At 48.4% G+C, this 25,664-nt stretch overlaps 10 protein-coding genes across 10 annotated transcripts; 4 read left to right on the top strand and 6 right to left on the bottom strand.

The window, feature by feature from the left end:
• Positions 1-14: 14 nt before the first annotated feature.
• N7508_007258 (putative IgE-binding protein) lies at positions 15-711 on the top strand (the record flags this gene model as incomplete). Its single annotated transcript, XM_058465322.1, has 2 exons — positions 15-278; positions 346-711. 2 exons carry the CDS (start codon positions 15-17, stop codon positions 709-711), a joined length of 630 nt encoding a protein of 209 aa, XP_058319175.1.
• Positions 712-3,046: 2,335 nt separating this feature from the next.
• N7508_007257 (uncharacterized protein) lies at positions 3,047-7,940 on the bottom strand (the record flags this gene model as incomplete). The annotated part of the gene is made up of 8 exons (XM_058465321.1): positions 3,047-3,467; positions 3,526-4,615; positions 4,684-4,996; positions 5,049-5,978; positions 6,043-6,286; positions 6,343-7,198; positions 7,253-7,335; positions 7,393-7,940. The coding sequence occupies 8 exons, from the start codon at positions 7,938-7,940 to the stop codon at positions 3,047-3,049; spliced, it is 4,485 nt and encodes a 1,494-aa protein (XP_058319174.1).
• A 772-nt stretch (positions 7,941-8,712) lies between these two features.
• Positions 8,713-9,497, bottom strand: N7508_007256 (Zn(II)2Cys6 transcription factor domain-containing protein; the record flags this gene model as incomplete). Its single annotated transcript, XM_058465320.1, has 4 exons — positions 8,713-8,727; positions 8,814-9,168; positions 9,228-9,325; positions 9,387-9,497. 4 exons carry the CDS (start codon positions 9,495-9,497, stop codon positions 8,713-8,715), a joined length of 579 nt encoding a protein of 192 aa, XP_058319173.1.
• Positions 9,498-11,121: 1,624 nt separating this feature from the next.
• On the bottom strand, positions 11,122-12,216 carry N7508_007255 (uncharacterized protein; the record flags this gene model as incomplete). Its single annotated transcript, XM_058465319.1, has 1 exon — positions 11,122-12,216. One exon carries the CDS (start codon positions 12,214-12,216, stop codon positions 11,122-11,124), a length of 1,095 nt encoding a protein of 364 aa, XP_058319172.1.
• A 570-nt stretch (positions 12,217-12,786) lies between these two features.
• N7508_007254 (malate synthase) lies at positions 12,787-14,406 on the bottom strand (the record flags this gene model as incomplete). Its single annotated transcript, XM_058465318.1, has 1 exon — positions 12,787-14,406. One exon carries the CDS (start codon positions 14,404-14,406, stop codon positions 12,787-12,789), a length of 1,620 nt encoding a protein of 539 aa, XP_058319171.1.
• Positions 14,407-15,081: 675 nt separating this feature from the next.
• N7508_007253 (glutamine synthetase family protein) lies at positions 15,082-16,758 on the bottom strand (the record flags this gene model as incomplete). Its single annotated transcript, XM_058465317.1, has 5 exons — positions 15,082-15,112; positions 15,164-15,853; positions 15,909-15,961; positions 16,022-16,278; positions 16,329-16,758. 5 exons carry the CDS (start codon positions 16,756-16,758, stop codon positions 15,082-15,084), a joined length of 1,461 nt encoding a protein of 486 aa, XP_058319170.1.
• Positions 16,759-17,002: 244 nt separating this feature from the next.
• N7508_007252 (putative short-chain dehydrogenase/reductase family protein) lies at positions 17,003-17,997 on the top strand (the record flags this gene model as incomplete). The annotated part of the gene is made up of 4 exons (XM_058465316.1): positions 17,003-17,061; positions 17,112-17,651; positions 17,701-17,884; positions 17,941-17,997. 4 exons carry the CDS (start codon positions 17,003-17,005, stop codon positions 17,995-17,997), a joined length of 840 nt encoding a protein of 279 aa, XP_058319169.1.
• Positions 17,998-18,377: 380 nt separating this feature from the next.
• Positions 18,378-18,772, top strand: N7508_007251 (uncharacterized protein; the record flags this gene model as incomplete). Its single annotated transcript, XM_058465315.1, has 3 exons — positions 18,378-18,457; positions 18,512-18,543; positions 18,606-18,772. The coding sequence occupies 3 exons, from the start codon at positions 18,378-18,380 to the stop codon at positions 18,770-18,772; spliced, it is 279 nt and encodes a 92-aa protein (XP_058319168.1).
• Positions 18,773-22,236: 3,464 nt separating this feature from the next.
• N7508_007250 (uncharacterized protein) lies at positions 22,237-24,699 on the top strand (the record flags this gene model as incomplete). Its single annotated transcript, XM_058465314.1, has 19 exons — positions 22,237-22,322; positions 22,371-22,404; positions 22,450-22,592; positions 22,648-22,676; positions 22,731-22,733; positions 22,779-22,843; positions 22,890-22,961; positions 23,010-23,124; positions 23,172-23,250; positions 23,303-23,337; positions 23,385-23,413; positions 23,467-23,499; positions 23,553-23,577; positions 23,631-23,832; positions 23,887-23,964; positions 24,015-24,143; positions 24,207-24,354; positions 24,411-24,489; positions 24,542-24,699. 19 exons carry the CDS (start codon positions 22,237-22,239, stop codon positions 24,697-24,699), a joined length of 1,542 nt encoding a protein of 513 aa, XP_058319167.1.
• Positions 24,700-24,805: 106 nt separating this feature from the next.
• Positions 24,806-25,510, bottom strand: N7508_007249 (methyltransferase family protein; the record flags this gene model as incomplete). The annotated part of the gene is made up of 1 exon (XM_058465313.1): positions 24,806-25,510. One exon carries the CDS (start codon positions 25,508-25,510, stop codon positions 24,806-24,808), a length of 705 nt encoding a protein of 234 aa, XP_058319166.1.
• Between the last annotated feature and the right edge of the window lie 154 nt (positions 25,511-25,664).

Below are 25,664 nucleotides of genomic sequence, written 5' to 3'. Positions count from 1 at the left end.
ACTTTCTTTTCAAAATGAAGATTTCCGCCCTTCTTTCTCTTGTCCCTCTCGTCGCTGCCATTCCCGGCAAGCAGGCTAAGCAGGCTAAGCAGGCTAAGAGCTCTGATGCCTCATTCGGCGTTATCTCCGCTCGTTCCGCTTCTCCCATCCATCTCCAGCCTCTCAACGCCGTCGGTGGCTACTTCTACCTCGGTGGTAACGCTCAGTCCTACTGCCCCGAGGGCATTCCTGGCTGCCAGCAGACCAACGAGACTGTGATTACCGGAGGCCACTTCCTGGTACGTATTCGCGAATTGCTTCCATGGGCAAATTCTATCAAACTTGCAGAGTTGCTAATTTCTACAGGACGTCATGGTCCCCGGTGGACAAGCTATCTTCGTCGACCCTAAGGGTGCGCTGCGCTTCACCTCTCCTCACTCCGCCTACGAGCCCGCTGGCTCTTCCGATGGCCCCTTCACCTACACCCCTGGTAACACCTTCGGCCACTGGTCCTACGAAGGCCAGGGTGCCTCCGGCTTCATGGCTTGCCCTACCAACGGCACCACGACCTACCGCCGCTCTCGCCGCTCCGCTGCCGCCCCCAAGTGGCAGGTGTACGCCGCTCTGCAGAACGCCACTGTCCCCTCCGGCAGTGTTTCTGACTGCATTGGATTTGATGCCCTTGCTGTGGCTGACAACTCCACTACCCCCGCTACCTGGGAGTACATCTAAAGTGTTTGAGCCTGGGGCTTGACGCTTGGGTGTATATGTGCAGTGAACATTAGATTTGGGAAGATACAACGGGGTACTTGGAGTATTGCTGTTATATATGTCTTCTAGGTTGTATAAAGATCGCGATATACATTGATTTTATTGTCCAACCATAGTCTTTCGTTACGATAACGTATTCGATAAGCGAGCTGGCCACCCCATGCGAGCTGGCCACCCCATCAAAAACGCGCCGCGTAATTAGACTGTCTCTATTCAACCACCTACCATGCCGCCAATTCGCTCTCAATGCTCTCAAAAACGTGTAGAGCAAGAGGGTAGGATCTTATTAGCTATTGAAGCTATTCAGAAACAAGAATTTAGCTCTGTACGTAGAGCTGCAGCGGTTTTTGATGTCCCCCGCTCCACGCTCTCGGCGCGTCTTAATGGCATCACCTATCGCGCCGAAACTCGCGCCAATAGCCATAAATTGACTGTTTTCGAGGAGGAATCGCTTTATAATTGGATCCTCTCACTCGACGATCGTGGAGCTGCTCCTCGGCCTCGTACAGTACGAGAAGCAGCTGATTTACTACTTAAAGCGCGCGGGTCAACTCCACCTATTACTGTCGGCGAAAAATAGGTCGAAAACTTCGTTAAACGGCACCCTGACCTCTCTACTCGATTCTCGCGATCGTACGACTACCGGCGGGCTTAATGCGAGGATGAAAAGGCGATTTTAATGTGGTTTAACTTCGTGAAAGCTACGATCGAAAAGTACGGCATTGTCGGCGACGATATCTACAATTTCGACGAAACTAGCTTCGCCCTCGGCCTTACGGCTACTGCGAAGGTTATTACAAGGAGAACGTACGGTCGGAGAGCCGTTTTGCAACCTAGAAACCGCGAATAGGTGACCTCAATTGAAGCTATTAGTGCGGGAGGGTGGGTGCTTCCGCCATACGTTATTTTCAAAGGCAAGGTCCTTATAGAGGCATAGTTCAAGGATACCAACCTCCTATTAGACTAGCGCTTCGAATTGAGTAATAATAGATAGACAACCGATGAAATAGGTCTTAACTAGCTCTAAAAGCTTTTTATTCTATCGACTACAAGCCGGACGAAGGGGAGGTATCGTCTTCTTATCCTCGATAGTCATAGCAGCCATCTTACGCCTCAATTTAACTCGATTTGCTCTTAAAACGATATTATACCAATCTGTATGCCGTCGTATTCCTCTCACCTCCTACAACCTCTCGATATCGGCTGTTTTGGGGTACTAAAACGGGCGTACAGGGAGCTAGTAGACTCGCAAATAAAGCTTTGCATTAGTCGTATCGATAAATACGACTTCCTTACAGCTTATCCTCGGGCCTAAAGAGAGGTATTTAAGCCGGAAACTATTCTTAATAGCTTCGCAGCTACTAGTATCGCTCCTTTTGATCCGAATCGCGTGATTTCGAAGCTAAATATACGCCTTATTACTCCTCCACCTCCTCCGAGTCGAGGAAGCGATTCTAGCCGCAATTTTACGCCGAAAACCCCGTATATAGTGAAGGACGTACGCCGGCAAGCTTCCTCTATTAAGAAAATGCTATAAGAGGACCCCTCGCGCGCCGAAAAAGCCTTTGAGCAGATCGTGAAAGGCTACTATCTAGCTATACACGGCGCTACGATTATACGCCAGGAAAACCGCGAATTACGTGCCGCCAATACGAAAACAACCCAGAAAAGGAAGCGTACGAGGAAGCGAATAGCTCATAAAGGTGGAATATCGGTTCTAGAGGCTATGTCAATAGTTTCAGGACCGGAAATAGTTCATGAAGCTAGCTTAGGTCGAGATGGAGCTGTATCGCCGACGCCGAATCGGACCAATAAGAGGAGACCACAACGATGCAGCCTCTGTAAAAACCTAGGACATAGGAGAAATAGGTGCCCGGAGATGTCTGAATAGCTTCAATTTTACTGAATTTATGTTGTGGTTGAAAAATTCAATAATAATGGTAGATTTAATAGGTGGGTGGCCAGCTCGCATGGGGTGGTCAGCTCGCTTATCGAATACGTTATATGATGTATCAGAAGTACACAACAATGACAAAACTTAAACCATTCTATTTATTCTATTGACAAAAATAAGCTCATACTCTCATCTGACGTGATTTTCAGACGATAAAAAAGATTAATACAAAGAAAAAAAAAAACCGAAGAAAAAGAAGTGAGGTGAAGGGAAAGGAAAAGAAATGGAGGGAAAAGCAAGCAGATGGAACATGAGATCGCCGTCTACTCAGGTGAGAAAAACAGTCTTGACCACTGGTTATAACGAGTGAATACCGGTACTCAAGTCTGGGGCAATTACCATTTAGGTACTGCCTTTGGTCTTGTTGGCTTTAGGAACGCGAGCCAACCAGTAGATACCAAGTGCAACAACAATATTGAATACCAGGTAAGCCCATATGATGCCAAAATTTCGCCAGGCATCACTCCAATAAGAAAAGACCTGGGCCAAGAAGGTATCGGTAGAGGACATAGAGCAATACGAGCACGCGCTCATTGCATCAGGGTTCTCAATATAACCTCCAGTCCGAGAGGCATAAGAGCCCAAGTAATCAGAGCAAGTCTGGTTCGCCGGAGGATCGAAGATCAGTGTTTCAATCGAACTGCATGTAACAGTTGTCCCACTGACTGCTGTGGAGAGCATGCCGGATACAAGGTAGGTGAACGGGGAAAGTCGGTACATGAAGATCCAGAACCCGGGCATGGCTGCAGGTGTAGAGACAACACTGAGAGAATAATATGAGTAAAAATCCACGTGAAGAAACATGAGAAGAGAGAACGTACCCGCAAAAAAGTAGAAGAAGAGAGAAGAGCAAGTTAGCAATGTTACCGCCTGTCTCCGCATTTTCCACACCGGCGACAACCATGTGCGAGAATGTAGATGTAAACCACAAGAAGAGCAGCAAATACAAAAACATCAACGCGCCGCGCTCATGTACAGCATCGGTCATCTCGGCATTCTGATAGAGGCCAACCGGGTAGTACCAGCAGAAGAACATCAAGACAGCAACAAGGAAATTCCAGGGGAGCTCAACCAGAATATTCGATGTCATGAACACCTGCCACGAGTACATCTTAGAGTGGCGCTCGCGGACCTCAAAGATAGATCGTTGAATTATGAAGTTCGGCATAATCTGCTGGACAAGGTTTCCAAAGATAGTCATCAGCATGAAGATACTGAACATCTGGTTTTGAAGACCCTGTTGAGTGTTTTTGGCATGGAAGAAGGAGAATCCGTTGTAAAGGGCTGTGAGGATAGAGAGAACGAGTTTTGAATAAATGTACGACGGAGTGCGCCAATACTGCGAGAAGACTCGAGACAGGCATTCACGAAGCTGGACACTTGTTGGGGATGCGAATTCACGATGTTCCGATTCAGTTTCAGCTTCTTTGGGTTTCTGAGAAAGGGTTGATTTCAGCTCTCCCAAGTGGTTAATAACGGCCTCCTTTTCAGGGCTGCCATTCCAAACTGTTGGCCAGTCGATATCGCTGTGGGAACCAGGAGCAGCACCAATAACGTCCAGCATCCATTCGGCTGGATTTTCGCCCTCAGATAGTGCATGACCGCCATTCCGGATGAAATAGTCCGCTAAGATCGAGGAGTTTTCACCAATCTGTCCGAAATAGACTGTGCGTCCTCCTTTGGCAAGGAACATCAGTCTGTCAAACCGCTGGAACAGCATCGCGGACGGTTGATGGATAGTACAAAGAATGGCCTGTCCATGCTTCGTGAGAGTTTCAATCAGATCCAGGATTGACCAAGAAGTTTGACTGTCCAAGCCCGAAGTAGGTTCGTCCAAGAAAAGCAACAATTGAGGTCGAGCTGCCAATTCCACACCAATAGTCAAACGCTTTCTCTGCTCAACATTTAGTCCTGAAAGCTGTCAGTACTGATCATATAGTAGACGTGCATAAGTGCACAGAACAATTGTGATAGGATACCTTCACCTGGAACACCAACCACTGCATCTGCATATGACCGCATACCAAGCAGTTCCAATACTTCCTCGACGTAATCCAACTTTTCTTTCCGACTGAGATGGGCAGGTTGTCTCAACAAGGCACTGAACTGGAGAGCTTCTCGAACCGTGGAGGTAGGCAAGTGGACATCTTGCTGCTGGACATATCCGGTTTTGCGCTGGAAGGAATCGTCTCGGGGCTGTCCATCAACCAAGACAGAGCCACTTACGATACCCATAGTGACACGAGTTGCAAGGACATCAAGCAGCGTAGTCTTTCCCGCACCGGAAACACCCTTGGAAATAGTCAGCAATCATAGCTAGGTTTTGTTGACGCATAGTACTTACCATCAATGCGGTGGCTGTGCCGGGCTTTACCCATCCGTTCACATTATCGAGGATACGGCGCTCTTCAGTCTTGATCTTAATATCGTAGCACAGGTCTTGCCACTGGAAAATTGCAGTTTGACGCTGAATATTGGCACCAGCATTCTCATTCTCTTCGTCCGCCCGGTAGGCTGCATCTGGCGTAGTCTCGGCATCTCCCTGTTGAGCCTTAGGTTGATTTCCTCTGCGGAAGATCAGAACCTCGCCCTTGGAGGCAGCCTCGGAGATGTACTCTGTAGCCAGTAGATAAACAAACATGAAGAAAATCATGAAAGCAAACACAATACCAAGATTGCGCCACAAATGTCCATTGGTATAAGCATATGCTGTTTGCAGATAAGCGTCTCCGTCAATGAAGCTATCTCCGGGAGTGGATGAGACCGTGGTGCAGATCCTGTTGATGGGGTCGATATTCTCATATCCTTCCCCAGAGGGAACAAAAGTAGTACACTTGAACTGCCTGTTTCGGAACTCATTGACCATCATGCTTTCAAAAGCATAGCCGATTGGATCGATATAGTTCATCCAGCGAGACCAACCTAGCATATCACGTGTGGGAATAACGAAACCTGTATAAATGACCAAACCCAGGATCAGAAGAGCAGCAGGGACCAGTGCTTGAGCGAGTGATCGCGAGGCAGCACCGAACGTGCGGAACACCATAGACATGGTCAAAGTTGTTACAATCGAGAAGAGCCAGAAAATGAAAAAGGCACCTGGTTCGCGCTTGAGGTTGGACAAGAAATAGAGCGGGAGATTGAATGTCACCGAATTCGTTAGCTTATATGGAATATCGCACAGCATGGATGCCACTGCTTCCGTAAATGGATGATAAAAGGCATATCGAGATTGCTTTTCCACAATGGGTCTTTGTGCGTAGAGTGTCAAGATCTAAAATTCTTGTGTTAGAACTGACGCGACGATTATTGGGATATTGGATGGCTTCGTGACATACCTCAAGGGCACTGGCAAATGCGGCAAGCAGAACTGCATAGAAGAGAAGAACTCCTCGCGAAAAGAAGCTGGATGTATCCGCGGGGAGGTTGTAGAACACACTCCCCAAAATGAGAGAAATAAAGAAGTTACCGAAGAGGGCCGAATATGTCAAAGTCATATCGGCCTTAAGTCGCTGGAATCCACGCTTCAAGTTGAGGTTGATCTGCTCCATGACCGAGAGCGTGTAGGGGGATTTGGGGCGTCTAATAAGTGTTAGCAATAAGCCCCAGACACGAAGAATAACCAAAGAGTGACTAACTGTTGCTTTGACTGCATTAGGCGGCGTGCTTCACTGAAAGTGGTCAAAGAATGTCCACCGATAGGATGTTCCTTGTCAAAGGCATCAATGTCCTGCAGGAGACAAGCGCATTCTTGGCTACTATGCCATCGATGCGCAAATTCAGCGGGTGTACGAGGCACTTTGCCTTCAAATCCTGGCTTCACACGACGTTCGGTTGCACTGGTCAGGGAAGTAAGGAAGTCCGCTGTGGTCTGGCGCGAAGGGCAGTCAAAGCCCATATTGGTGAAGAATTCACGAGCTTCACCAGTGGGGCCGAAGTAGATTTGCTGGCCCTCGTATAGCACAACTACTTTGTCGAAGACCTGCGAAGAAAATGTTGTTAGTTGATGTGGGGTTGGGACACCGGCATCATCTAAGCTCACATCATAGGCACTCTGCGAGGCCTGGTAAATTGCAACACAAGCTGTAGTTCCCGCATAATCACTCATTAAACGAAGGTTCTTGCAAAACTCCAGCGCGTTGGCGCTGTCCAAGCCTCGAGTACTGTTGTCCCAGCACTGAAGAGGAGCTCCGCTCAGAATAGCCTCCGCAATACTCACACGTTTGCGCTCACCTCCACTGACACCTCGCACAAAATCATTGCCAACTCGAGTGTTGAATGTATGTCGCAGTCCTAACATAGCCATCACCACGTCACGAAGGTGCTCAGCGTATTGTTTCCGAGTTAGGCCTTCGAACCGCGTGCGAGGCGCGCGTGCCAGGGCTGCGAATGTCAAGGTTTCGCCGACTGTGAGTTGAGGAAAATGAACATCGGTTTCAGCGCTGAAGATGGCCTCTCCACGGTATTGCTTGTGCATCGTTGGGGCGGAAATTCCTGTCGTCTCATTAGTTGTCCGGTAAACTTCATCCTCTTAACTTCATGGCGTACCTTGGTAGTTTACATAGCTCTCATCGTTGACGTAGATGCCGTTCATCTCACCAGCGATCGTTTTCAAAAAGGTTGAACAGCCACTAGATTTAGGTTAGACACTTATCAAACGGACGTATAAAATGTTCGTGTGAAATTACCTTCCAGGGCGGCCTAGTACCACTAGCATCTCTCCACTTCGAACAAGACCATTGAAATTATTCAAGATCTGTACTTTCTTTTTGCCGCTGCCGACAAGGTTGCGAACAAGACCACCAATACTCAAAACTGCATTGAAAACATCCTTCTGATAGTCAGTTGGGCTTCCAAAACCATGCACGTGCAGGTTCTTGAAAGCAACACCGGCAGAGCGTTGTAAAAATCGCTCGGGATCCTGCGACTGAGCTGCAATGAGAGCTCGAATCCAATCTTTAGGTTTGAAGAATGGACTGTCAGGATGCCAGGTGGTTTCCTTGTCGTCCTCGAAGAAGGGATTCTTCGCTTGGGACGAAGAGAACCGAGTGGAGTGACGAGTGAGCTGCCTCACCATCTCCTGGACTTCTTCCTCGATGTCATCTGGCTTTTCATTATCCGATTCATCCATCTTGGTCTGAGAAGACGAAGAATCATCATGCGGCCCAAGCTCGGCTCCCAGACGCTTCTGGTACTGGGCGCTGTCCCCAGGGGGTATTCCCCCAAAGACTGACATGATTGATGAGATAGTCTTCAGTCGTGCTTCTAGAAGCGAGAAAGACCAGTCTTTTTAAAACTCCTATCAACCACAGCTTATAAATTCTCTTCCGTGGGTCTCCGTAGGCCTCTACCCCAGGGGTTTACATAGAACGATCACTATACACTAGAATACATATGGAACCCCCCTATCAACCTTTGCTGTTGAACATAAGGCTGCAGTGAGCCCAATATAAAATACAAGGCTGTCACAATACTAGAGAGTGGGTCAAATACAACCGGAAACAACTGATCCGGACCGAAATATTCGGAGCTCTGACTAGATCTACCCGACCATATGGACTAGGGTTTCATACGAAGTAGTTTCAAAGGGGTTCAAGTTCCGATGTAATGATTATTTGTAATATGGAGCAATTGTGGAAATTCTTTGAACGAATCATGGAAAGAAATTAAGAATAACTCAATACTGGTCTCGAATTTGTAGATTGTAAAACTATACTCAGGAGAAGAGAATGAACCGCCCCAGAGGTATTAAAACAAAGATTGTCCAAGGCTATTAAACTAATGATTCTGAAGGGAAGTGATGTGAATAGAAGGGCCCCAAAAAGGGTTCGGTCAACATCGGCCACGTCTCGACTGTTCCAGTATCAAGGGACAGGTTCAGCCCATTGGAATCGTTCCCAATATCCGTGGATATGCAACTATCTTCAAGGAAATAGTTGTTTGGGCTTATCCGAGGTTCGCTATTGATGATGTCGACATTATTGCCCATTGTTGTCAAGCTAGCTTCCTCATATGTATAAAAACTGCTGTTTGGAAACAATTGAAGATGGTCATCAGTCCCTGTGGTATCGAGACTTGGCGGCGCCGAAAAGGCAAGATCTGGATCTACCTTTCCGCGTTCAAGTTGATCTTCTGGTGAAAATCCATTCAGATCGCGAGGCATTGGGAAAGGCTGGATGTGGATGGATCCCTGAGGGCCGGGGGATGTTTTTGATCGCTGCGTGCATTCATCCATGTGTTCGTTCAACCCTTGCTGTGGCGTCTCGTGTTCGCCTTTACTGCACACCCTTTGCTCTGGATCCAAGACACCTAGAGCAGTGAGTATGTCGTGCGTAAGAGGTTGATTGTTGGTCTCGTGCTTCAATGGATCCGCAGGCCAGCCTTCTCCGATCTGTATGCATTGGTACAATTTTTGAATGCCATTAACAAGCCACCTTTGCTGCTGCTGTAGAAGCTGCGCATATCTATTGAATAAGCAAAACATTCACCAATCTAGAACTGAAGTATGAATTATGGCGCTTACCCTTTAGGATACACTTTGTCATGGGCTTTCTTCCGGTCGCCATATATGCAAATGGCATTATCGCCTTGACATCTCAAGCAACGTGTGGCTCCATCACACTTAGTTTGTCAGACAAGGGCCCCATGAACCTCATGTAAAACGGGGTTAAGTACTTCATACCTTTATTTTCTTCAATCTACAGCGATCGCAAGCCTTGCTTGTTCTGCTGCGGACACCATGACCAGAGCTTGGTGAATTCCTGGCTGACGGCAATATGTGATGTGCCTTCATTATTCAAGGGGCACAATAAGATTGTATACAAAAGAAAATATTGTATTACTAGGCCTGGCGGTAGATTTTTAGTTACAGCCCTAGATGGCGAGCTGAAAATACGAGTGAAAATTCTTACGAAACTAGTATAAGGTCAGCGGCACGAGCCCAAAAGGAGACACAGATTCCATGGTAGATTTGCAATACCGACATACCATTGAGTATAGTTCTGCGGCTCTTAGGGGATCAAACGGATCTCAAGTGTCCCGGTGTCCCGAGTGGTATCATTACAACTTGTGACTCCCATGGAATATCGCTGCCACACGTAGCTCATTTCAACCTTGTCCCTTTACACAACAACGCTTTGGTCTTTCGCGATTATTCTTAGGATGGAAAGATCACTTCAGCTGTAATAATGTTCCATCGCAGCAGATGAGATCAATCACGAAGCGTAAAGGAAAACTACTCTTGACTGAACACTAACATAGGGTGTGGTATGCACTACAATTGACCAATCGGAGAGGCTATTCAAGATCCGGCTGTACCATCGTTAGAGCAACCGGTAATATTTGCATGTATTAAACAGAGTCACAATTAGACTTGGCAAAGTGGGTCGAAGCTTATAGAAATATGAAATTTAACGCTTATGTCCACTTTTCACTGCACTACTATCTCTCTGCCTAGACACTACTCAGGTAGATCTTCGGGGTCGGATTCATTATTGATAATATTTTCCATCTTTTCGCGCCAACCAATCGTATAAAATATTGGAGGGCGGAGTTTAAAATTCCGCCCAACATTATCAGTACACGATCGGCACGACAACACTCCGTGAAACGGGGCGACACAGTGCTTCTTTCCTCATCCAGATAAGAGGACTCCGATACTCACATGTTTGATGACAAACAATGTATCGTGGAGTATTTCGATCGTACGTGTATTTCTACGGGTGGATCTGATTTCGATTTTGTGTCGATCCCTTTGGGTTCGGGAGCGGCCGTGAAGGGATACGGCTGCATATTGTAGAGCTTTTCTTTCTACCGTGAGTTTCTTCTGTACGCGTATGTTGAACAGCATTGGCGAAGGTTATGTATTTAGAAAGCTAGGATAGCCTGCCAACTCTCGGAATCTACGGAAAGCTCAGCGAATCGACCCTTGCCATCAACGAGGCTGTGTTGACTCTCAGCTTAGCGGTTGCAAACCCGTAGGGCTGAAATTGACTTTCATTACCGCACCAGCAGAAACATGAAGCGTCAAAGCGAGGAACTTGAGACACTTGTACTAACAAAGTATGCGATGCGAACGCCAAGCGGGTCTATACGGCTTCAAGCAGATGCAGCCTCCCTACACTAACACTATAACCCATTTACATGATCATCATCGGGATGCACTCACTTTCTTCTCCCTTGAAGAGCTACGTAGAGGAACGATGGATTGAAGCAAAGTACAGCATTTGAATTGAATTCATGATATTTGATGCTGGATAAATTCAAGATCACAATCAGAGGGCCCAGCCCAGTCTTCGGCACGAAGAATCCTCCTCGAGACAACCATTGATCCATCACGTCTTGGGGGGGGGGGAAAGGTTGATAATCATCAGATACTTCACATCACGCTGAGCATCATTCATCCATGTACCGGTATTTTACATGTTTCGGTGTCTCTGCCATTGCTCCTTAATTCTGCATTGAGCTTCACACCGAGGAATTCGCTTGGCCCTTTGAGACTCCTGAACATAAGTCGCAGCACGCTCGACCAGACTCGGCTCACTTCCCAATGCACCCTTTGTCATTCCTGAAATCACTGTCGAATTGGTATTCTCGGATTTTTTGATGGAATTCGCAGCTCGCTCAATCAAGCCTGGCTTGTTCCCAATCCTGCCTCCCGTGAGCACCGAGATCAGCTTTCCATTGCAACATGGGTGCCTCTCATTTTGGTGAGACGAGACAAGCTCTGTGTGGTTTGGCTGAGGAGTAACCGGAGCGCACCGTATATATTTGGCTTCCTGGTCAAGATCGGAAAATACCAACGGCGCGACCTTGGGTGCATCAATGGAGTTATGAGGGTATTGGGCAGCGTTGCTTGGATGGCTGGCTGGCTGGTTGACATCGACATGGATTGGCTGCATGTACTGGACTGTCCCGGTAATTGGCACATGTTCACGTGGTACACTCATTTTTTGTGCCTGGTTCGGTTCATTTTCATAGGCGACACCAGGTGGAAATTCCGATTCTTCGTAGCTCGGCGGCGAATCATGGTAGGATGTCTCATCCATCCTCCAGGCTGCCTCAGTCTGATCGATCTGGCGCTCCAAATTGACAGAGTAGTTTGACTCGCTATATGCATCCCAGTTGTGTCTTATCCCGGGGGCTGGGCTGGTTTCCTTTTCGATTGTTGCAGCGTGAGCTTCGGTAGATTCACCCTGCTCATTTTCGGGAACAACAGACAGGTCCGTATTCTTATAGTGAGCTATTTCAGTGTCGGCGGCTAATTCTGCATATTGTTCGTAAATGTCCTGCTCAGCAGGAGTCGGCAGCTCCGCGTAGCCTTGGACGACAAGTGCTTCGGCCGTATTTGCGTCGGCGAAAACGAATTCGTGGCTTTGATCCATGGTGAGATTTCGCGAGGGGGAGTGGTCATCATGGGATGTGTATTCGGCTGACTTGTTGCGGGCTGAGGAGAGGGCTTCAGAGGCGAGGCCAATGCCTGACCCAATGAGTTTGACAAGATATTTACCCATGGTGAAAGATGTCAAATGGATGAGAAGATGGGGTGCCCGATGGGGGGAAAGTTGCGCCTCTTATGCCGTACCCACAGCACACTGGATGTATTTTGGTGCTCATCGTCCATACTACAAATGGGGCTGAGAAGGTTGATCGCGATGGATTCACGCTAGCTCGCAACTCTAACTCGAATTGGATATGATCGACGGGTACAGAATTAGGCTTTAGACCCACATTCACCATCCTGATTGGGTTCCTGCAGAGGTTATACAGTAGCGCGCATCAAATTGGCCCCCAGTTGGGGGTGGCAGTGACTGTAATGAAAAACAGTTCGTTTATTTCTATCTCTTGCAGGTATCGACATCCAGTCTCAATATGCAAGGGTCATAATGAGTTGAGTGTTCCGGAGGTACTGGAATATGTTTTTACACAATCTTTCCTTGTGGAAAGGCGTTACGACGTTATATGTTACCCAAGTAAAAAGTAAAAATAATTGTTATACAACGATGCTAACTTCAAATTGGATCAGAACGTTGACCAGAAAACAAAGAAAAAGGGTATTCATCATCATAAGTTAAACCAAGCATTTAAAGCTTAGCAGCACTGCCAGCCGAGGAGATCTCATTGTACAGCAAGCTGGTCAAGAAATCGGCATAGTCCTCACCAGTAACCTGGCCAGCAAAGTACCGCGCAGCAAGCTGGTACTTGTTGCCCTTGGGTCCCTTGGACGCGAGGCTGTCGGCCTGCTCCTGCAGCAGACGCAGGGCAAAGGCCTTGTCCATGCGCTTGCCATCAGAGGTAGAGACGTTGTGACGGGTCCACTGCCACAACTGACTACGGGAGACTTCGGCAGTGGCAGCATCCTCCATCAGGTAGTTGATGGGCACACAGCCGACACCACGGAGCCAGCCCTCCATGTAGCTGAGACCGATGTTGAGGTTCTTGCGGATGCCTTCCTCGGTGATCTTGCCGGGGACGTTGGTGTTGAGGAGGTCGTTGGCGGTGATGTTTACTTCCTCGCGGCGGACGAACAGCTGGTTGGGAGTGGGCATGTACTTGTTGAAGACGTCGGAGGCAATGGCAGCCAGAGCCGGGTGAGCAACCCAGGTACCATCGTGACCGGCGCGCACCTCACGCAGCTTGTCAGCACGGACGCTCTCCATGGCCTTGTCGTTGGCGGCGGGGTCGTTCTTAATGGGGATCTGGGCGGCCATACCACCCATGGCGTGCACACCGCGACGGTGGCAAGTCTTGATGAGAAGCTTGACATAGGCGTCCATGAAGGGGACAGTCATGGTGACATCGGAGCGGTCGGGGAGAACAAAGTTGGGGTGCTGGCGGAACTTCTTGATGAAAGAGAAGATGTAATCCCAGCGGCCGCAGTTGAGACCGGAGCTGTGGTCACGGAGCTCGTAGATGATCTCATCCATCTCGAAAGCAGCGGTGATAGTCTCAATCAAGACAGTACCACGGATGGTACCACGGGGCAGGCCAATGTAGTCCTGGGACAGGTTGAAGACATCGTTCCACAGACGAGCTTCGAGATGAGACTCCATCTTGGGGAGGTAGAAGTAAGGACCAGCACCGCGGGCGACGAGCTCCTTGGCGTTGTGGAAGAAGTAAAGACCGAAATCAAACAGACTACCGGAGATAGGCTCCCCATCAACAGTGAAGTGCTTCTCATCCAAGTGCCAGCCACGGGCACGGGCAATCAGAGTAGGCAGGGTGCGGTCAGTCCGCAGCTTATACTCCTTACCACCCTGCTTGAAGTCGACCTGGCGACGAATAGCATCATACAAGTTAACCTGGCCATTGACCATGTTATCCCAGGTAGGAGCACTGGAGTCTTCAAAGTCGGCCATGTAGGTCCAGACATCGGAGTTGAGAGCGTTGACAACCATCTTCCGGTCAGTAGGACCAGTGATCTCAACACGGCGGTCAACAAGACCAGGAGCAGGAGGAGCACCCTTCCAAGCATCATTCTCACGGATGTGTTTTGTCTCGGGGAGGAAGTCGAGGAGGTTGCCCTTGTCGATCTCGGCCTGGCGGTCGATGCGGCGCTGAAGCAGGGACTTGCGGGTGGAATTGAAGGTGCGGTGCAAAAGGGCCAAGAAGGCACAGGCGTCCTTGGTCAGGATCTTGCGGGCATCGTTGTTGATGGAGCCCAGGATGGCCACATCCTTGAGCTGTGTTTCGACGAGAGACATGGTGTATATATACTAGATATGATAAGGTATAAGGTATAGATTTAGTGAGATTCCATGCGCAGAGAGGAATCAAGGAGATCAGAGAGACCAGAGAATCAATTCAGATAGAAATTAGAGAAAAGTTAAGTTATAAGAGAAGAACAAGAGGTATATATGGAATACGTCACTGAGCCGCGGTAGTGATAAGCCGACAATCGATTAACCGGTGGTCCGAACTTCGCAGTCACCAGTGAGCAGTTAGGCTAGTGGCCTGGACTTTTCCTCGGGAAACTCTTCCTCTCGGCCGACATCCCCCGTTTCCCCGTGTTTTTCTCTGTTCTCTCGCCGCTCTTCAAATACTCGGCCTCTCCCCCCACTCGGCACACGCCGCATACCGATTCTTATCACTCCGGTTAGCAGTTATATCGTGTCAATTGCTTTGGGGACCTGCAATTATATAGGGTTGGTTTTTTTTAGAGTCAATTCTCAAAAACTCTCTCTTCTCCTGCTTCACCCGAAAAGGTGTATATACCCCGGAAATCCAATCAGCCGCGGCTTTTCTTATGCGTCGTGCTTCATGCCCGATTTGTCCCGGGGCATGTGATGTCACATGTGAACTATGAGTACAGAGATATGAACATGCTAAATATTGACATTCAGGTCTAGACTATGTACAAGCTATCGTAAGGGTATCCTTCAAACGGTCTCAATGTATCGCTTCATTTCCCTGCAACACAGTCAGCAAGCGTCAACTTTAATCCGGGGCTAGAGAACTTACCAATCAGTCACTGCCTCTTCCCACAAGCGCACTTCATGTTCCCGAGTACCAGCAAAGTGCTCCACGAATGAATCTCCAAAAACTTCACGTGCGACGCTCTCCGGCCGACTGAATGTAACAATAGCTTCCTTCAACGACTTGGCCAGGCGCACGCCCTGGTCGCTGGCACCACCCATGTCCTCGCCGCGGGAGAGGGGCGGCACGGGGATCTCGAGTTTCTGCTCAACTCCGCGCCACCCCAGCGCCAGGATGGCTGCGAGGACAAAGTGCGGGTTGGCATCAGCGCCAGGAACGCGCACTTCGAACCGCGTCGCCTTGGGGCTGGCGGTCGGTGGGGTGATAAGACGGATCGACGCGGCCCGATGCTCCAGTCCCCAGGAGACTGTGACAGGAGCCCAAAAGTTCTCCACCAGTCGCTTGTAAGAGTTGATAGTCGGGGCGAGGAGCGGCATGATATCGGGGAGGCCGACCAGCAGACCAGCCAGGAAATGGCGACCGAGGTCGGAGAGGTGAGCAATGTCGGGGTAAGCAGGAGACGGGTCAGGAGTATCACGAATGAAGGCATTCTTTCCGTCGGTGTTCACGAGCGAAATGTGCATGTGTCCGCTGTTTCCAGGCAAGCCCTGTCGGGGTTTGGCCATGAAACAAGGCGTGATGCCATGTTTGATTCCGAACGATTTGACAACGTATCTATGCGTACACGGTGGTTAGCAATGACGATGCAGCAGAGCTCTGGAGATCATACTTGAACAGCCCAGCCTTGTCCGCCATGTCCTTTGCTTCGCCAAATTGTAATGCCTGTCTTGATGTTAGCCCAATGCGACAAACCCAATGCGACACTCAGCCTCGTCCACTTACGGCTTCGAAGACGCCCGGTCCACTCTCAGTATGCCATCCCTCAATATCGCACCGGAACTGCTCGCAGGCGTCAAAGATGCCATAATAATAATCTTGGTTGTGGAGAGGACGGGTGATCGAGTACCCAAACATGCCCTCTGTTATTGGAGGCAAGGCATCGGCGGGATGTGTCTGGAGGAAGGCTGCAGTTGCAGAGGCACCCTGTTCAGGGGTAGGGTGAGGGCCCGGTGCACGGAACTGGTAGAACTCATATTCGGCTGTGAATGTCAGCAAAGCACCAAAAGACGTCACTCCCACTTGAACATACCACCGGCCATGGCCCGGTAACCCGCCGCCTCGGCTTTGGCAGCAGCCGTCTTCAGCAAACCCCGAGGACAAGCACACACGGGCTCCCGAGTATCAGGATCGAGGAAGCTTATCAGGAAGAAGGGGACATTGTTCTCCCATGGAATGCGACGGAAACTGCGCAGGTCAGGGACGGCGACGAGATCCCGGTATCCATTCTCCTTGTTGCTAATGGCCAGCTCTTTGAAGTATGTTGCGTCGTGTTGATCCCATCCAAAGATCACGGAGCAGAACCCAAAACCTTCAGTCAAAATGGAAAGGAATTTGTTCTTCTTCATGAGCTTCCCGCGCAAGATGCCATCAACATCTACACCAGCCACCTTCACCTTGGTGTCATGCTGGAGGATCTCGGCGATGTTTTCACGGGTGACCTCGGGGTCTGGGCTCGACATGTTGAGGATATAGAGAAGGGAAGAAAAAAGTGAGAAGCGAGAAAGTGATAACAGGAACAGGAACAGGATCATGTGAGACGCAATTGCCAGGCGAGCTGCTATCAGCGGCAGATAACGCCTTTCCGCTTTCGGAAGCATATCGTCACCGCTTATGTAACATCCCTGCCCCGCGTAACAGCTGCGGTGAGTATACAGTACACACTTTGATCCTACTCGTGCTGTATCATTCTACTCTTATCCCACAATGACTGCTACTCAAGGTCGTCTCCAGGGCAAAAATGCCATTATCACCGGTGCCGGCGGGTATGTTTTACCCTCTCTCCTCCACAGCAATTGACTAACCGGGTGAATAGTGGCATCGGACTCGAAACCTCCATCCTGTTCGCTCGTGAGGGCGCTAACGTACTTATGGCTGATGTCTCCGATGCTGCTCTCGCCAAGGCATTGGCTAAGGTGAAGGAAGTTGTTCCCTCTGCCCCTCGGTTAGAGTCCATCAAGTGCGACGTGTCCAAGGAGTCCGACGTGCAGGCCATGGTCGAGTCCCAGGACAGCTGGGGCGGCACTGATGTGATCTTCAACAACGCCGGTATCATGCACGCCAATGATGCGGACGCCATCGACACCCCCGAGAAGATCTGGGATCTTACACACAACATCAACGTCAAGGGAGTCTGGTTCGGCAGCAAGCACGCCGTCATGAGTTTGCGTCGTCACAAGAAGGCCCGTGGCAGCATTATCAACACTGCCAGTGTGGTTGCTCTGGTTGGTGCTGCCACCCCACAGCTGGCCTACACCGCTAGTAAGGGTGCCGTCCTGGCCATGACTCGCGAGCTGGCCATCGTGCACGCTCGTGAGGGTTTCCGCTTCAACGCTCTGTGTCCCGCTCCTCTGAAGTATGTATCACTGTCTTTTCTTGTACCACTTTTACTCATGCTTGTATAGCACCCCCTTGCTGCAGGACTGGCTTGGCGAGGACAAGGAGAAGCGCTTCCGCCGTGAGGTGCACTTCCCCACCGGCCGGTTCGGTGAAGCCATCGAGCAGGCTCACGCTGTGGTTTTCCTGGCTAGCGACGAGAGCAGCTTTGTGAATGGAACTGACTTTGTGGTGGATGGTGGAATGACCAAGGTATGCATGACGTGTGAGCGACATTCTTGACCGCGCTAACGAATCACGTATCACAGGCCTACGTGACCCCTGAAGGCCCTGCGACCGCTGCGCCTCAGAACAACGGTCTTTAGCAGACCTTAATTTGACCTGATTGACCTTGAATGTGGAATGACTTGCAATTTCTTCTTTATTTTCCACATTTCGGGTTAAAGTATACATAGATAGTGCATATGTGATCGAACATATGATACATGTGATTTAATTATGATATGATTTGTGCAGGTTTTAGGCGTAGATCAGTTGCATGATGTGGCAGTGTAAGTGTGGTCTGATGACCAAGTATAACAACCTCGGGATCCCCGGCTCTCGAATCGGCTCTCCACGTCACGATTCCCCCGCATTTACCGCATTCCTCTTCCGCTAAACCGACGCCTCCTGAGAGCTTCAACTTCCCCTTTACACACTTTCACCCTTTACACAACACATCCAAACCCAAACTCTGTACTCAACCATGTCTCAATTTGCTTTCGGTGCCAACAAATCCTTCAACCACCCGACCGGGCCGAGTCTCAAGCCGAAGAATGGCCGCTGGTAAATGGCACAAGACCACCCCCTTCTACATTACGACTAACGTTAGTCTTTCAGGCTTATTCCCCTTATGGCTACAATTGGTCTCGGTATGCTTTACAATCCGAACAATATTTCTTTTCCGGAGAACAGTACTAACAAGCACGTGCAGGGTTCGGCGCATACAACTACTACATCGAAGCCAAGTCTCGTCGCGAATATGACCTAAAGGAAGAAGAGAAACGCCTGGCCAAAAACCAACAGCTCATGGACGCATACGGCGACAAGAACAGTCTTCACGATGTTCAGCACGCCCTCGAAACCTACCACGCCCAATGAAGGGGTGAGGGTCTCTACATTCGTTCTCTACTTTGGGATGCTGGCAGTCACGAAGTGAGGTCGTTCGAATGATTATTTGCTGCACTTTTTGCGTGATTGGGAGTTTGGTTTTGTGGGTTTCTTCCGGCATCCCGTCACATCGGTACATGTACGGTTCACATTCGGCGTTGAGATCTCCAGGATGAGACTCATGATATTTTTAGCTGTTGTACACTAAGCCGAAGTTGAGTGTCTGTCTTGACATCGAAATTGAATATTGTTTGATGTCAACATGTGTTGTCTTCTTGCTCCGACCGCGTACTTGGCCATGTTTGTATGTCACCCGTAGTAGAACATTGGCCTACGATGTGCACCTACTATACAGGAATCAAATGGTATATACTATATCTCATCGGCCCCGATGTCCTTCCCCAAGAAGAATGAATAGTAAAATACAAAATTATATAGGCGGATTTGTGGTATCGCCTCCCCTGCTGGAGGCTCTGCCAATTGACCAAGCAAAGGATTGGGAAGAGGACTATAGGCCATAGTATGTATGTTCACCAGATACTGAAAAATTCAGTCGAATCTGAGGTCAAGATTCAAACTTATGAGAGCCGACCGCGTCTGAGGACTCAATGCGTCTGTAGGGCGTGTATTGTCAGGATTCTTCGGTTTCGACCAGGGAATACCGAATCGAGTTGGCTGGAGAGTAAGCGGCCGAGAATCCTTCATGCGCGCTTGAATAATCTCAAGGCTTCGATCCGGACCAGGCATAGCTGCGGCAGTACGCTGAGGAACATCAACTAGAAATTTAGTTCTGTCCAAGTTGCCCAGTGTGACTATGAAGGCTGCAATCCTTCCTCCAATGTTTTTAGTTGGTATATGGACAGATACAGAAGAAATATAATGAAAAGAGTGTATCATTCAACTATCTAAGAATTGGTCTTTAGATAGAGGCCCTGAAGGAAAAAGAGTTCTGGCAAATACGGTGCTTAGGGCAAAGTTGCCCTATCAGCGCCATGACGAAGCTTGGTAGCTTCCCTATATATAAGCTGATATGCTTGTCCCAGGCGTATAACTCCCAAAAGAGGCAGTTTCTTATCTCAATATCTTTTGATTAGGCCGAGGTAATATGTTGTTAGAATTTATCAGGGTAGACGTGTAAGCCAAGGTTAGTGGCCATACGAAATGCCATGCGAAATACAACCACCCAGAAGAGGAGCAACCACAAGCCATATCCCGGAAAACTGCTAGAGTGATGCTTGGATTGTAGGAATCGCAGGCGGATTTAAGGTCTCCATGGCTAGCAAGGCCTTTGCCTCTGCCATCAAACGGGTTGGAAATTCCTGGAACGACTCCCTGGGAATATCCGGGCTCCACACTCTAACGGATGGGCTTAGGTATATAAATCGACAGCTGTGCATTAGAAAAACTTAACGAGGATTGAAGAGCAACGCGTAGCGGATCGATGCCCATGCGCAAGTAGAGGCTTATCTCTCGCGAAAGCGGGGCGGTTTATGAAAAGAAATTCGGATGCAGCCAACATCAATGTAGCTATAACGAAATACTATCAAGCTCATTCGATAGATTCATTAGTGACTGGGATGCATCTAAGTTCATGAATCCCAGGTCTTTGTGTAGCAGGATTGCCAACCGATTCTTGCCCGGTATCTGCTGCTCGTCTTTTGTCTGTCGATGACAATGATAGCGATGCAATATACAGTGGCTGTGCCTAAGGTACATCTCCATGTATAGTCCAATGTGACTGACGAGAAAAGCTGGAAGAATACCGTGGCTAAGATCACGAGCTGTTCGGAACTATGAACATTCTTGTCAAAGTTGGTGATTTTCCAAATGGAGCTCTTAAATTATATGGAAACTAATGAAAATTACTAGTCGGAGTCGGCAGTGCCATGAGAGGTGCTACCAAGCTTGGTATTGCAGCTTGGAAGCGCGACTTCAAGCTCAATATCATAAGTATAGTGCTGATGAGCCGTAATACAATTGCCAAGATGAGGAAGAATAGACGTGTCATTGTGTCATTGTTCATATAATATGTTTTCTATAACGTATGCCTTCTCTTATGCTCTTCTAATGAGTTAGTGTCTGGGAGCGGGAATTGCCAACTTACACCCTTTCGATGAGTCCAATCGAGATGATAGACAATAGCTCAAGGCAACCGGTCATTCTTTGGATGCCTCCGTACATTCTTTCTTTAGTTTCATGGCAATTGTCATTAACATCCCACTCTTCTGCCTAGAGCTGCATAGATAAGTGAGTATCTTTTTAGTGCTGGTCGACCGATATAGGGGACCACCTAGTCTATTATGGAGGCCAAGCTGGTTCTACGGACGGGTAAAGGAGGTGGATGTTGACTCTTTGCAGAATATGACCGGAGACTGTCACACCAAGATAGGGTTGAGGTTTTTATGGCCCTCTGATATGTTCGCTCGGCGAAAGGTTTCTAGAAAGTGGCTCATCAATTCTGTCTGAACCTATGTCATATCGCTATGCAATATGGTATCGCCCTTGGTCCAGCATTGCTTATGTCGTCGGGCTCGTAATAGCCGTCACTAACTACGTCCTTCAATCATTTCTCGGCCTGTTAAGCTTATATATACTGTAGCAAACTTACGCTTAGGTCAAAAGCTTGTCAATTGAATACCCCTGATAGCTCCTTGCTATGAACTAGTACGTTCCTCGTATTACAGCTCGAAATGCACAATAAAAGTACAGGGAAAGCAGGAATAAGATAATTAAATTGTTTTTATGTCTTGAAAGCCACAAATGGTCGCTAATACGTTATTTATTACGGGTTATGAATGTCCATGAGGGTATTTCACAAGAGTCGGATAATCCGGGTCGGTCTAAGTAATCAAGGGGCATTCCTGCTCACCAGGTAGTTTATTGCCGACGGCTATGATTGTCTTCAATGCCAAAGTTAAGGAAGGGACGTCCCATAAAGAGGCAATCTGAGTTGGAGTACCCTATAACATCCGGTCAAGTTCGCGGTAAAGGAAAAGGAGAATGACTGTCATGTTCTCTTTACTATACGGAGTTGAGTGGTCACTTATGAATCCGTTATCTTTCTGCGGTCGCAACGCGCTATATTAGATATTAAAGCCTCCAGAGACACACTATATTGGTGCAATCAATTAGTCAACTAATCGCATATTGAGCCAATACCTGCCATTCTTATCGTGGCGACTTCCGGGGGTTGAGTTCTCACTCTGATTCGTGTGCGGCTGTAAGGCTATGCACTATTTGGTAAGTCCATGCGAAGATCTACAGCCTTCGACTTCAGCTTCTGATACTACTGATACTAATGTTACTACTGTCCATCTATCTTCAGATGCAAAGCTTCCCCGCATGTTGCGGAGCTATCCGCAGTTTGGAAAGGCCATCCTGTCTTGCGGATACTTAGACCCCTTTCTTCCCTTGAGGGTTCCACGTATACCTTGCAACTTGAAACTCGACTCACGATGAAGGAAACTCCACTAGAGGGTGATGATGCCCAGTTGGCGGCGATGGGCCATCGGCCCGAACTCCAGCGAAGTTTTTCAACATGGTGAGGTGGATCCACAATATGGAAAGTCCCATACTGATGCTTGTCAAGGTCAATGCTAGGATTGGCATTTGCTGTTCTCAATGTAAGTCAATCTTTACTTTTGATCAAAGCCTAGCTGACCATTCAGTCATGGACAGCACTTTCGGCCAGTTTATCGATTAGTCTAACATCTGGTGGAAGCACAAGTGTGATATGGGGACTCGTGACGGCGGGATTCTGCAACTTATGCATCGCATGCTCGTTGGCGGAGTTCCTTTCAGCATATCCGACGTGCGTGTACTTTGCCATGGAGCGTACTTGGGTATCGTTGACTGACATTTTGCAGAGCAGGAGGGCAATACCATTGGGTTGCAGGTGAGTCATACTTATTCTTTCATCACTTCATCGACTATAACTGACAAATACAAGCGAGTATGTCCATTAATTGACTGTTCTGATCACTACTGACAGAAACAGTCGCATGGCCCAAATGGGTACCGATTCTATCTTGGATCACAGGCTGGATCAATGTGGCGGGCTGGGTAAGCTCTCATCGACCTTGAACCGGCTCAACGCTGATAAGTCCAGGTTGCCCTGGTCGCTACAAACTCGCTACTGTCAAGTCAACTTATCGTTGGAATTATCTCCACACTTCACTCGGTACTTGTCCTCCGCATTACTACCAACTTGTGCTAATGCAGTACATAGACCTATGAGCCGCAACGCTGGCATCAATTCCTCATTTACATTGGACTGACCATTGGTTCATTTGTGATAAATGCTTTTATGAACTCCATTTTGCCGGTAATCTATCGCGGTGCTTGTACGTTCATATTCTTTATTCTGTGCTATGATGCTTACACTCGACAGTTGCGTGGTCTATTGGAGGGTTTGTGGTTGTATCTATCACAGTCCTCGCATGCGCGTCTCCCAACTACAACTCCGCCTAGTATGTTCAAACGTTCTCTTGATCTAAAACATAACTCTCTAATTTTTTTTAGCTTCGTCTTCTGTGACTTTGTCAACCAAACAGGCTGTATGACTCCCTTCGAACATTGATCTGATTATTCTAATTGAAAACAGGGCCTGATGGAGTCGCATGGCTTCTTGGTGTACGTTCTTTGCATGCAAAATAATCGCAGCTCTTGTACTGACCGACGCCCAGTTACTTCAAGGAGGCCTTGGTGTGACCGCTTTTGTAAGTGTGGACTTCTCATTTGTCCCCAAGAATACTCAGCTAACAGCTTGCAGGATGCGGTTGCACATATGATTGAAGGTAACGAGATTTTGTGCCAGTCAAACGTATAAGCTAATATGTATCGCTTGTAGAGGTACCCAATGCCTCAATCGAAGGACCCAAAATCATGGTTTCCTGCGTCGGAATCGGCACAGTGACCGGATCGATCTTCCTCATTGTTCTTCTTTTTGTGGCTGGCAACATGGAACAAGTGACAACCTCGGCAGCTGGGCCGCTTTTGCAGATCCTACTCGATGCAACGAAGAGCAACGCAGGTGCTATTTGCCTTTTGATGTGGGTGCAACGGAAATCATAACGTTATTCTCATTCGCTGATTGCAAACCCCAGGCTTCCTCTTGTATGCTTGGTTTTCGCTATCATCAGCGTTATGACTACCAGTAGCCGAATGATTTTTGCTTTTGCAAGGTAAGACCCCTTTTATCCGAACACGGAAGACCGATACTGATCTTTTGTAGAGACGGTGGCCTTCCTGCTTCTCGATTCTTTGCGACAGTGCACCCTACACTCAAGCTGCCCCTCAACGCACTCATGTTGAGTGTTGTTGTGGTTATTGCATTCGGATGTATCTTTCTGGGATCATCGAGGTAATGATTTTTTTTTTCTTTTCTTTTAGTTGGGACGATCTAATGGTGACTGACTGAAACCAGTGCTTTCAATGCGATTATCTCAGCTTCAGTCGTTGCACTCGACCTATCCTACGGAATTCCCATTGCCATCAATTGTCTCCAGGGACGTCGAAGAATACCCGAGCGAAAATGGAAATTGCCAAGTGCGGTTGGATGGTTTGCCGATATTGTGTGTTGCAATAGGATCTTCCTTTCATGCAAAATGGGATTTCTAATGTTGCACAGGTTTCCTTATCTTATATCAGTCTCACCACTGTCTTATTCGTTTTCCCTCCATCAAGCACCGTAACGGGGAGCAGCATGAGTGAGTTCTTCACATCTACCTTGGTACAAAAGTTTCGCTAAGATTTGAGTAGACTACTGCATTGCAGCTTTCGCTGTCATAATCATCATCTCTGTCTTCCAGTGGATCGTTGACGGAAGAAAGAACTTCACCGGTCCTCGCTTTGATATGACAATCGATGCCCTGGATGCCATGCCCACAGAGCAGGAGCCCAGTATACAAGAGAAGTGAAGTTCCATTCCAAATGTGGACAGAGACATTTGTTCCTCGCATTTATCGCCTATTTCAACAATTACCCTCTAGAGGTCCACCACCAGCTAGAATAGATCCAACTGGTTCAAACAAGACCTGGAATGAACCTTTTAGTCGAATGATGCCACTCCTCCCATTTCTTCCCAAACTTCTGCCTCAACATCTCTTCCTCATCTCGCACTCGAATTATCAAGACCCAAAAACCTAACGCTGCGAGTCCAGCGATCACAGTAATCCCCCACCCATGCCAGGGAGATAGTGCCGACGTAGGAATCCAGCAAGCAGGTGTTGCATCCCACCGCAAAAACAATGACACACACCCAATCGCTATCATAGCAAAGCCCGTATAGCTGGGATGTTGGATCCAGCCATACACACCGGTTGTCACCAAATCAGCCGGAGCAGCCAATTGGAAGGTGAAACTCTTGCCAAGTCCCCCATAGGCCGAGAGACGAATATAAGCACCGATATATATAAGTCCCAGGGTAGACACAGTAATAGCATTCCACGCGAAAAGGTCCGAGTTCGTGTTCCTTGACAGGGGACATACCTGCGGCAAACGAGCAGGGGCGTAGAATGGACTTACTGCCACGAGCGCATGATACATGACAGCAGTGACCAGAGTGCGACGCACAATGGTTGCGAAACTCCCCACAATTAACTTGATGCGATCAGTCCCGTGGCGATCTTTTTGTATCGGGGGTGGATTTGGCGGCGTGGCGCAGAGTGCGCTGAGGTAGCCTGCCACTGTCATTGCAATGGCAAGCAGTGTTGAGCTTGTTTGATTCATGATTATCTCGGCTTTCAGGGGAGTTGAAGAGCACAAATCCGAGAAGACCATCAACCGAGGTTGAGAGACGCGAAATCACGAGTTCCGACGGGTATTCCCCGACGCGTTTTTGCCGTGTGAGTGTACCTCTTAGAATTGCCACACGTCTTATTAC

The sequence above is a fragment of the Penicillium antarcticum genome (genome assembly GCF_028974205.1).
Source record: "Penicillium antarcticum strain IBT 31339 chromosome Unknown utg000006l_segment0_segment0, whole genome shotgun sequence".
Lineage (NCBI taxonomy): Eukaryota > Fungi > Ascomycota > Eurotiomycetes > Eurotiales > Aspergillaceae > Penicillium > Penicillium antarcticum.
Note: the sequence above shows the minus strand (reverse complement) of the source record. Positions and strands in the feature narration are given on the sequence as shown.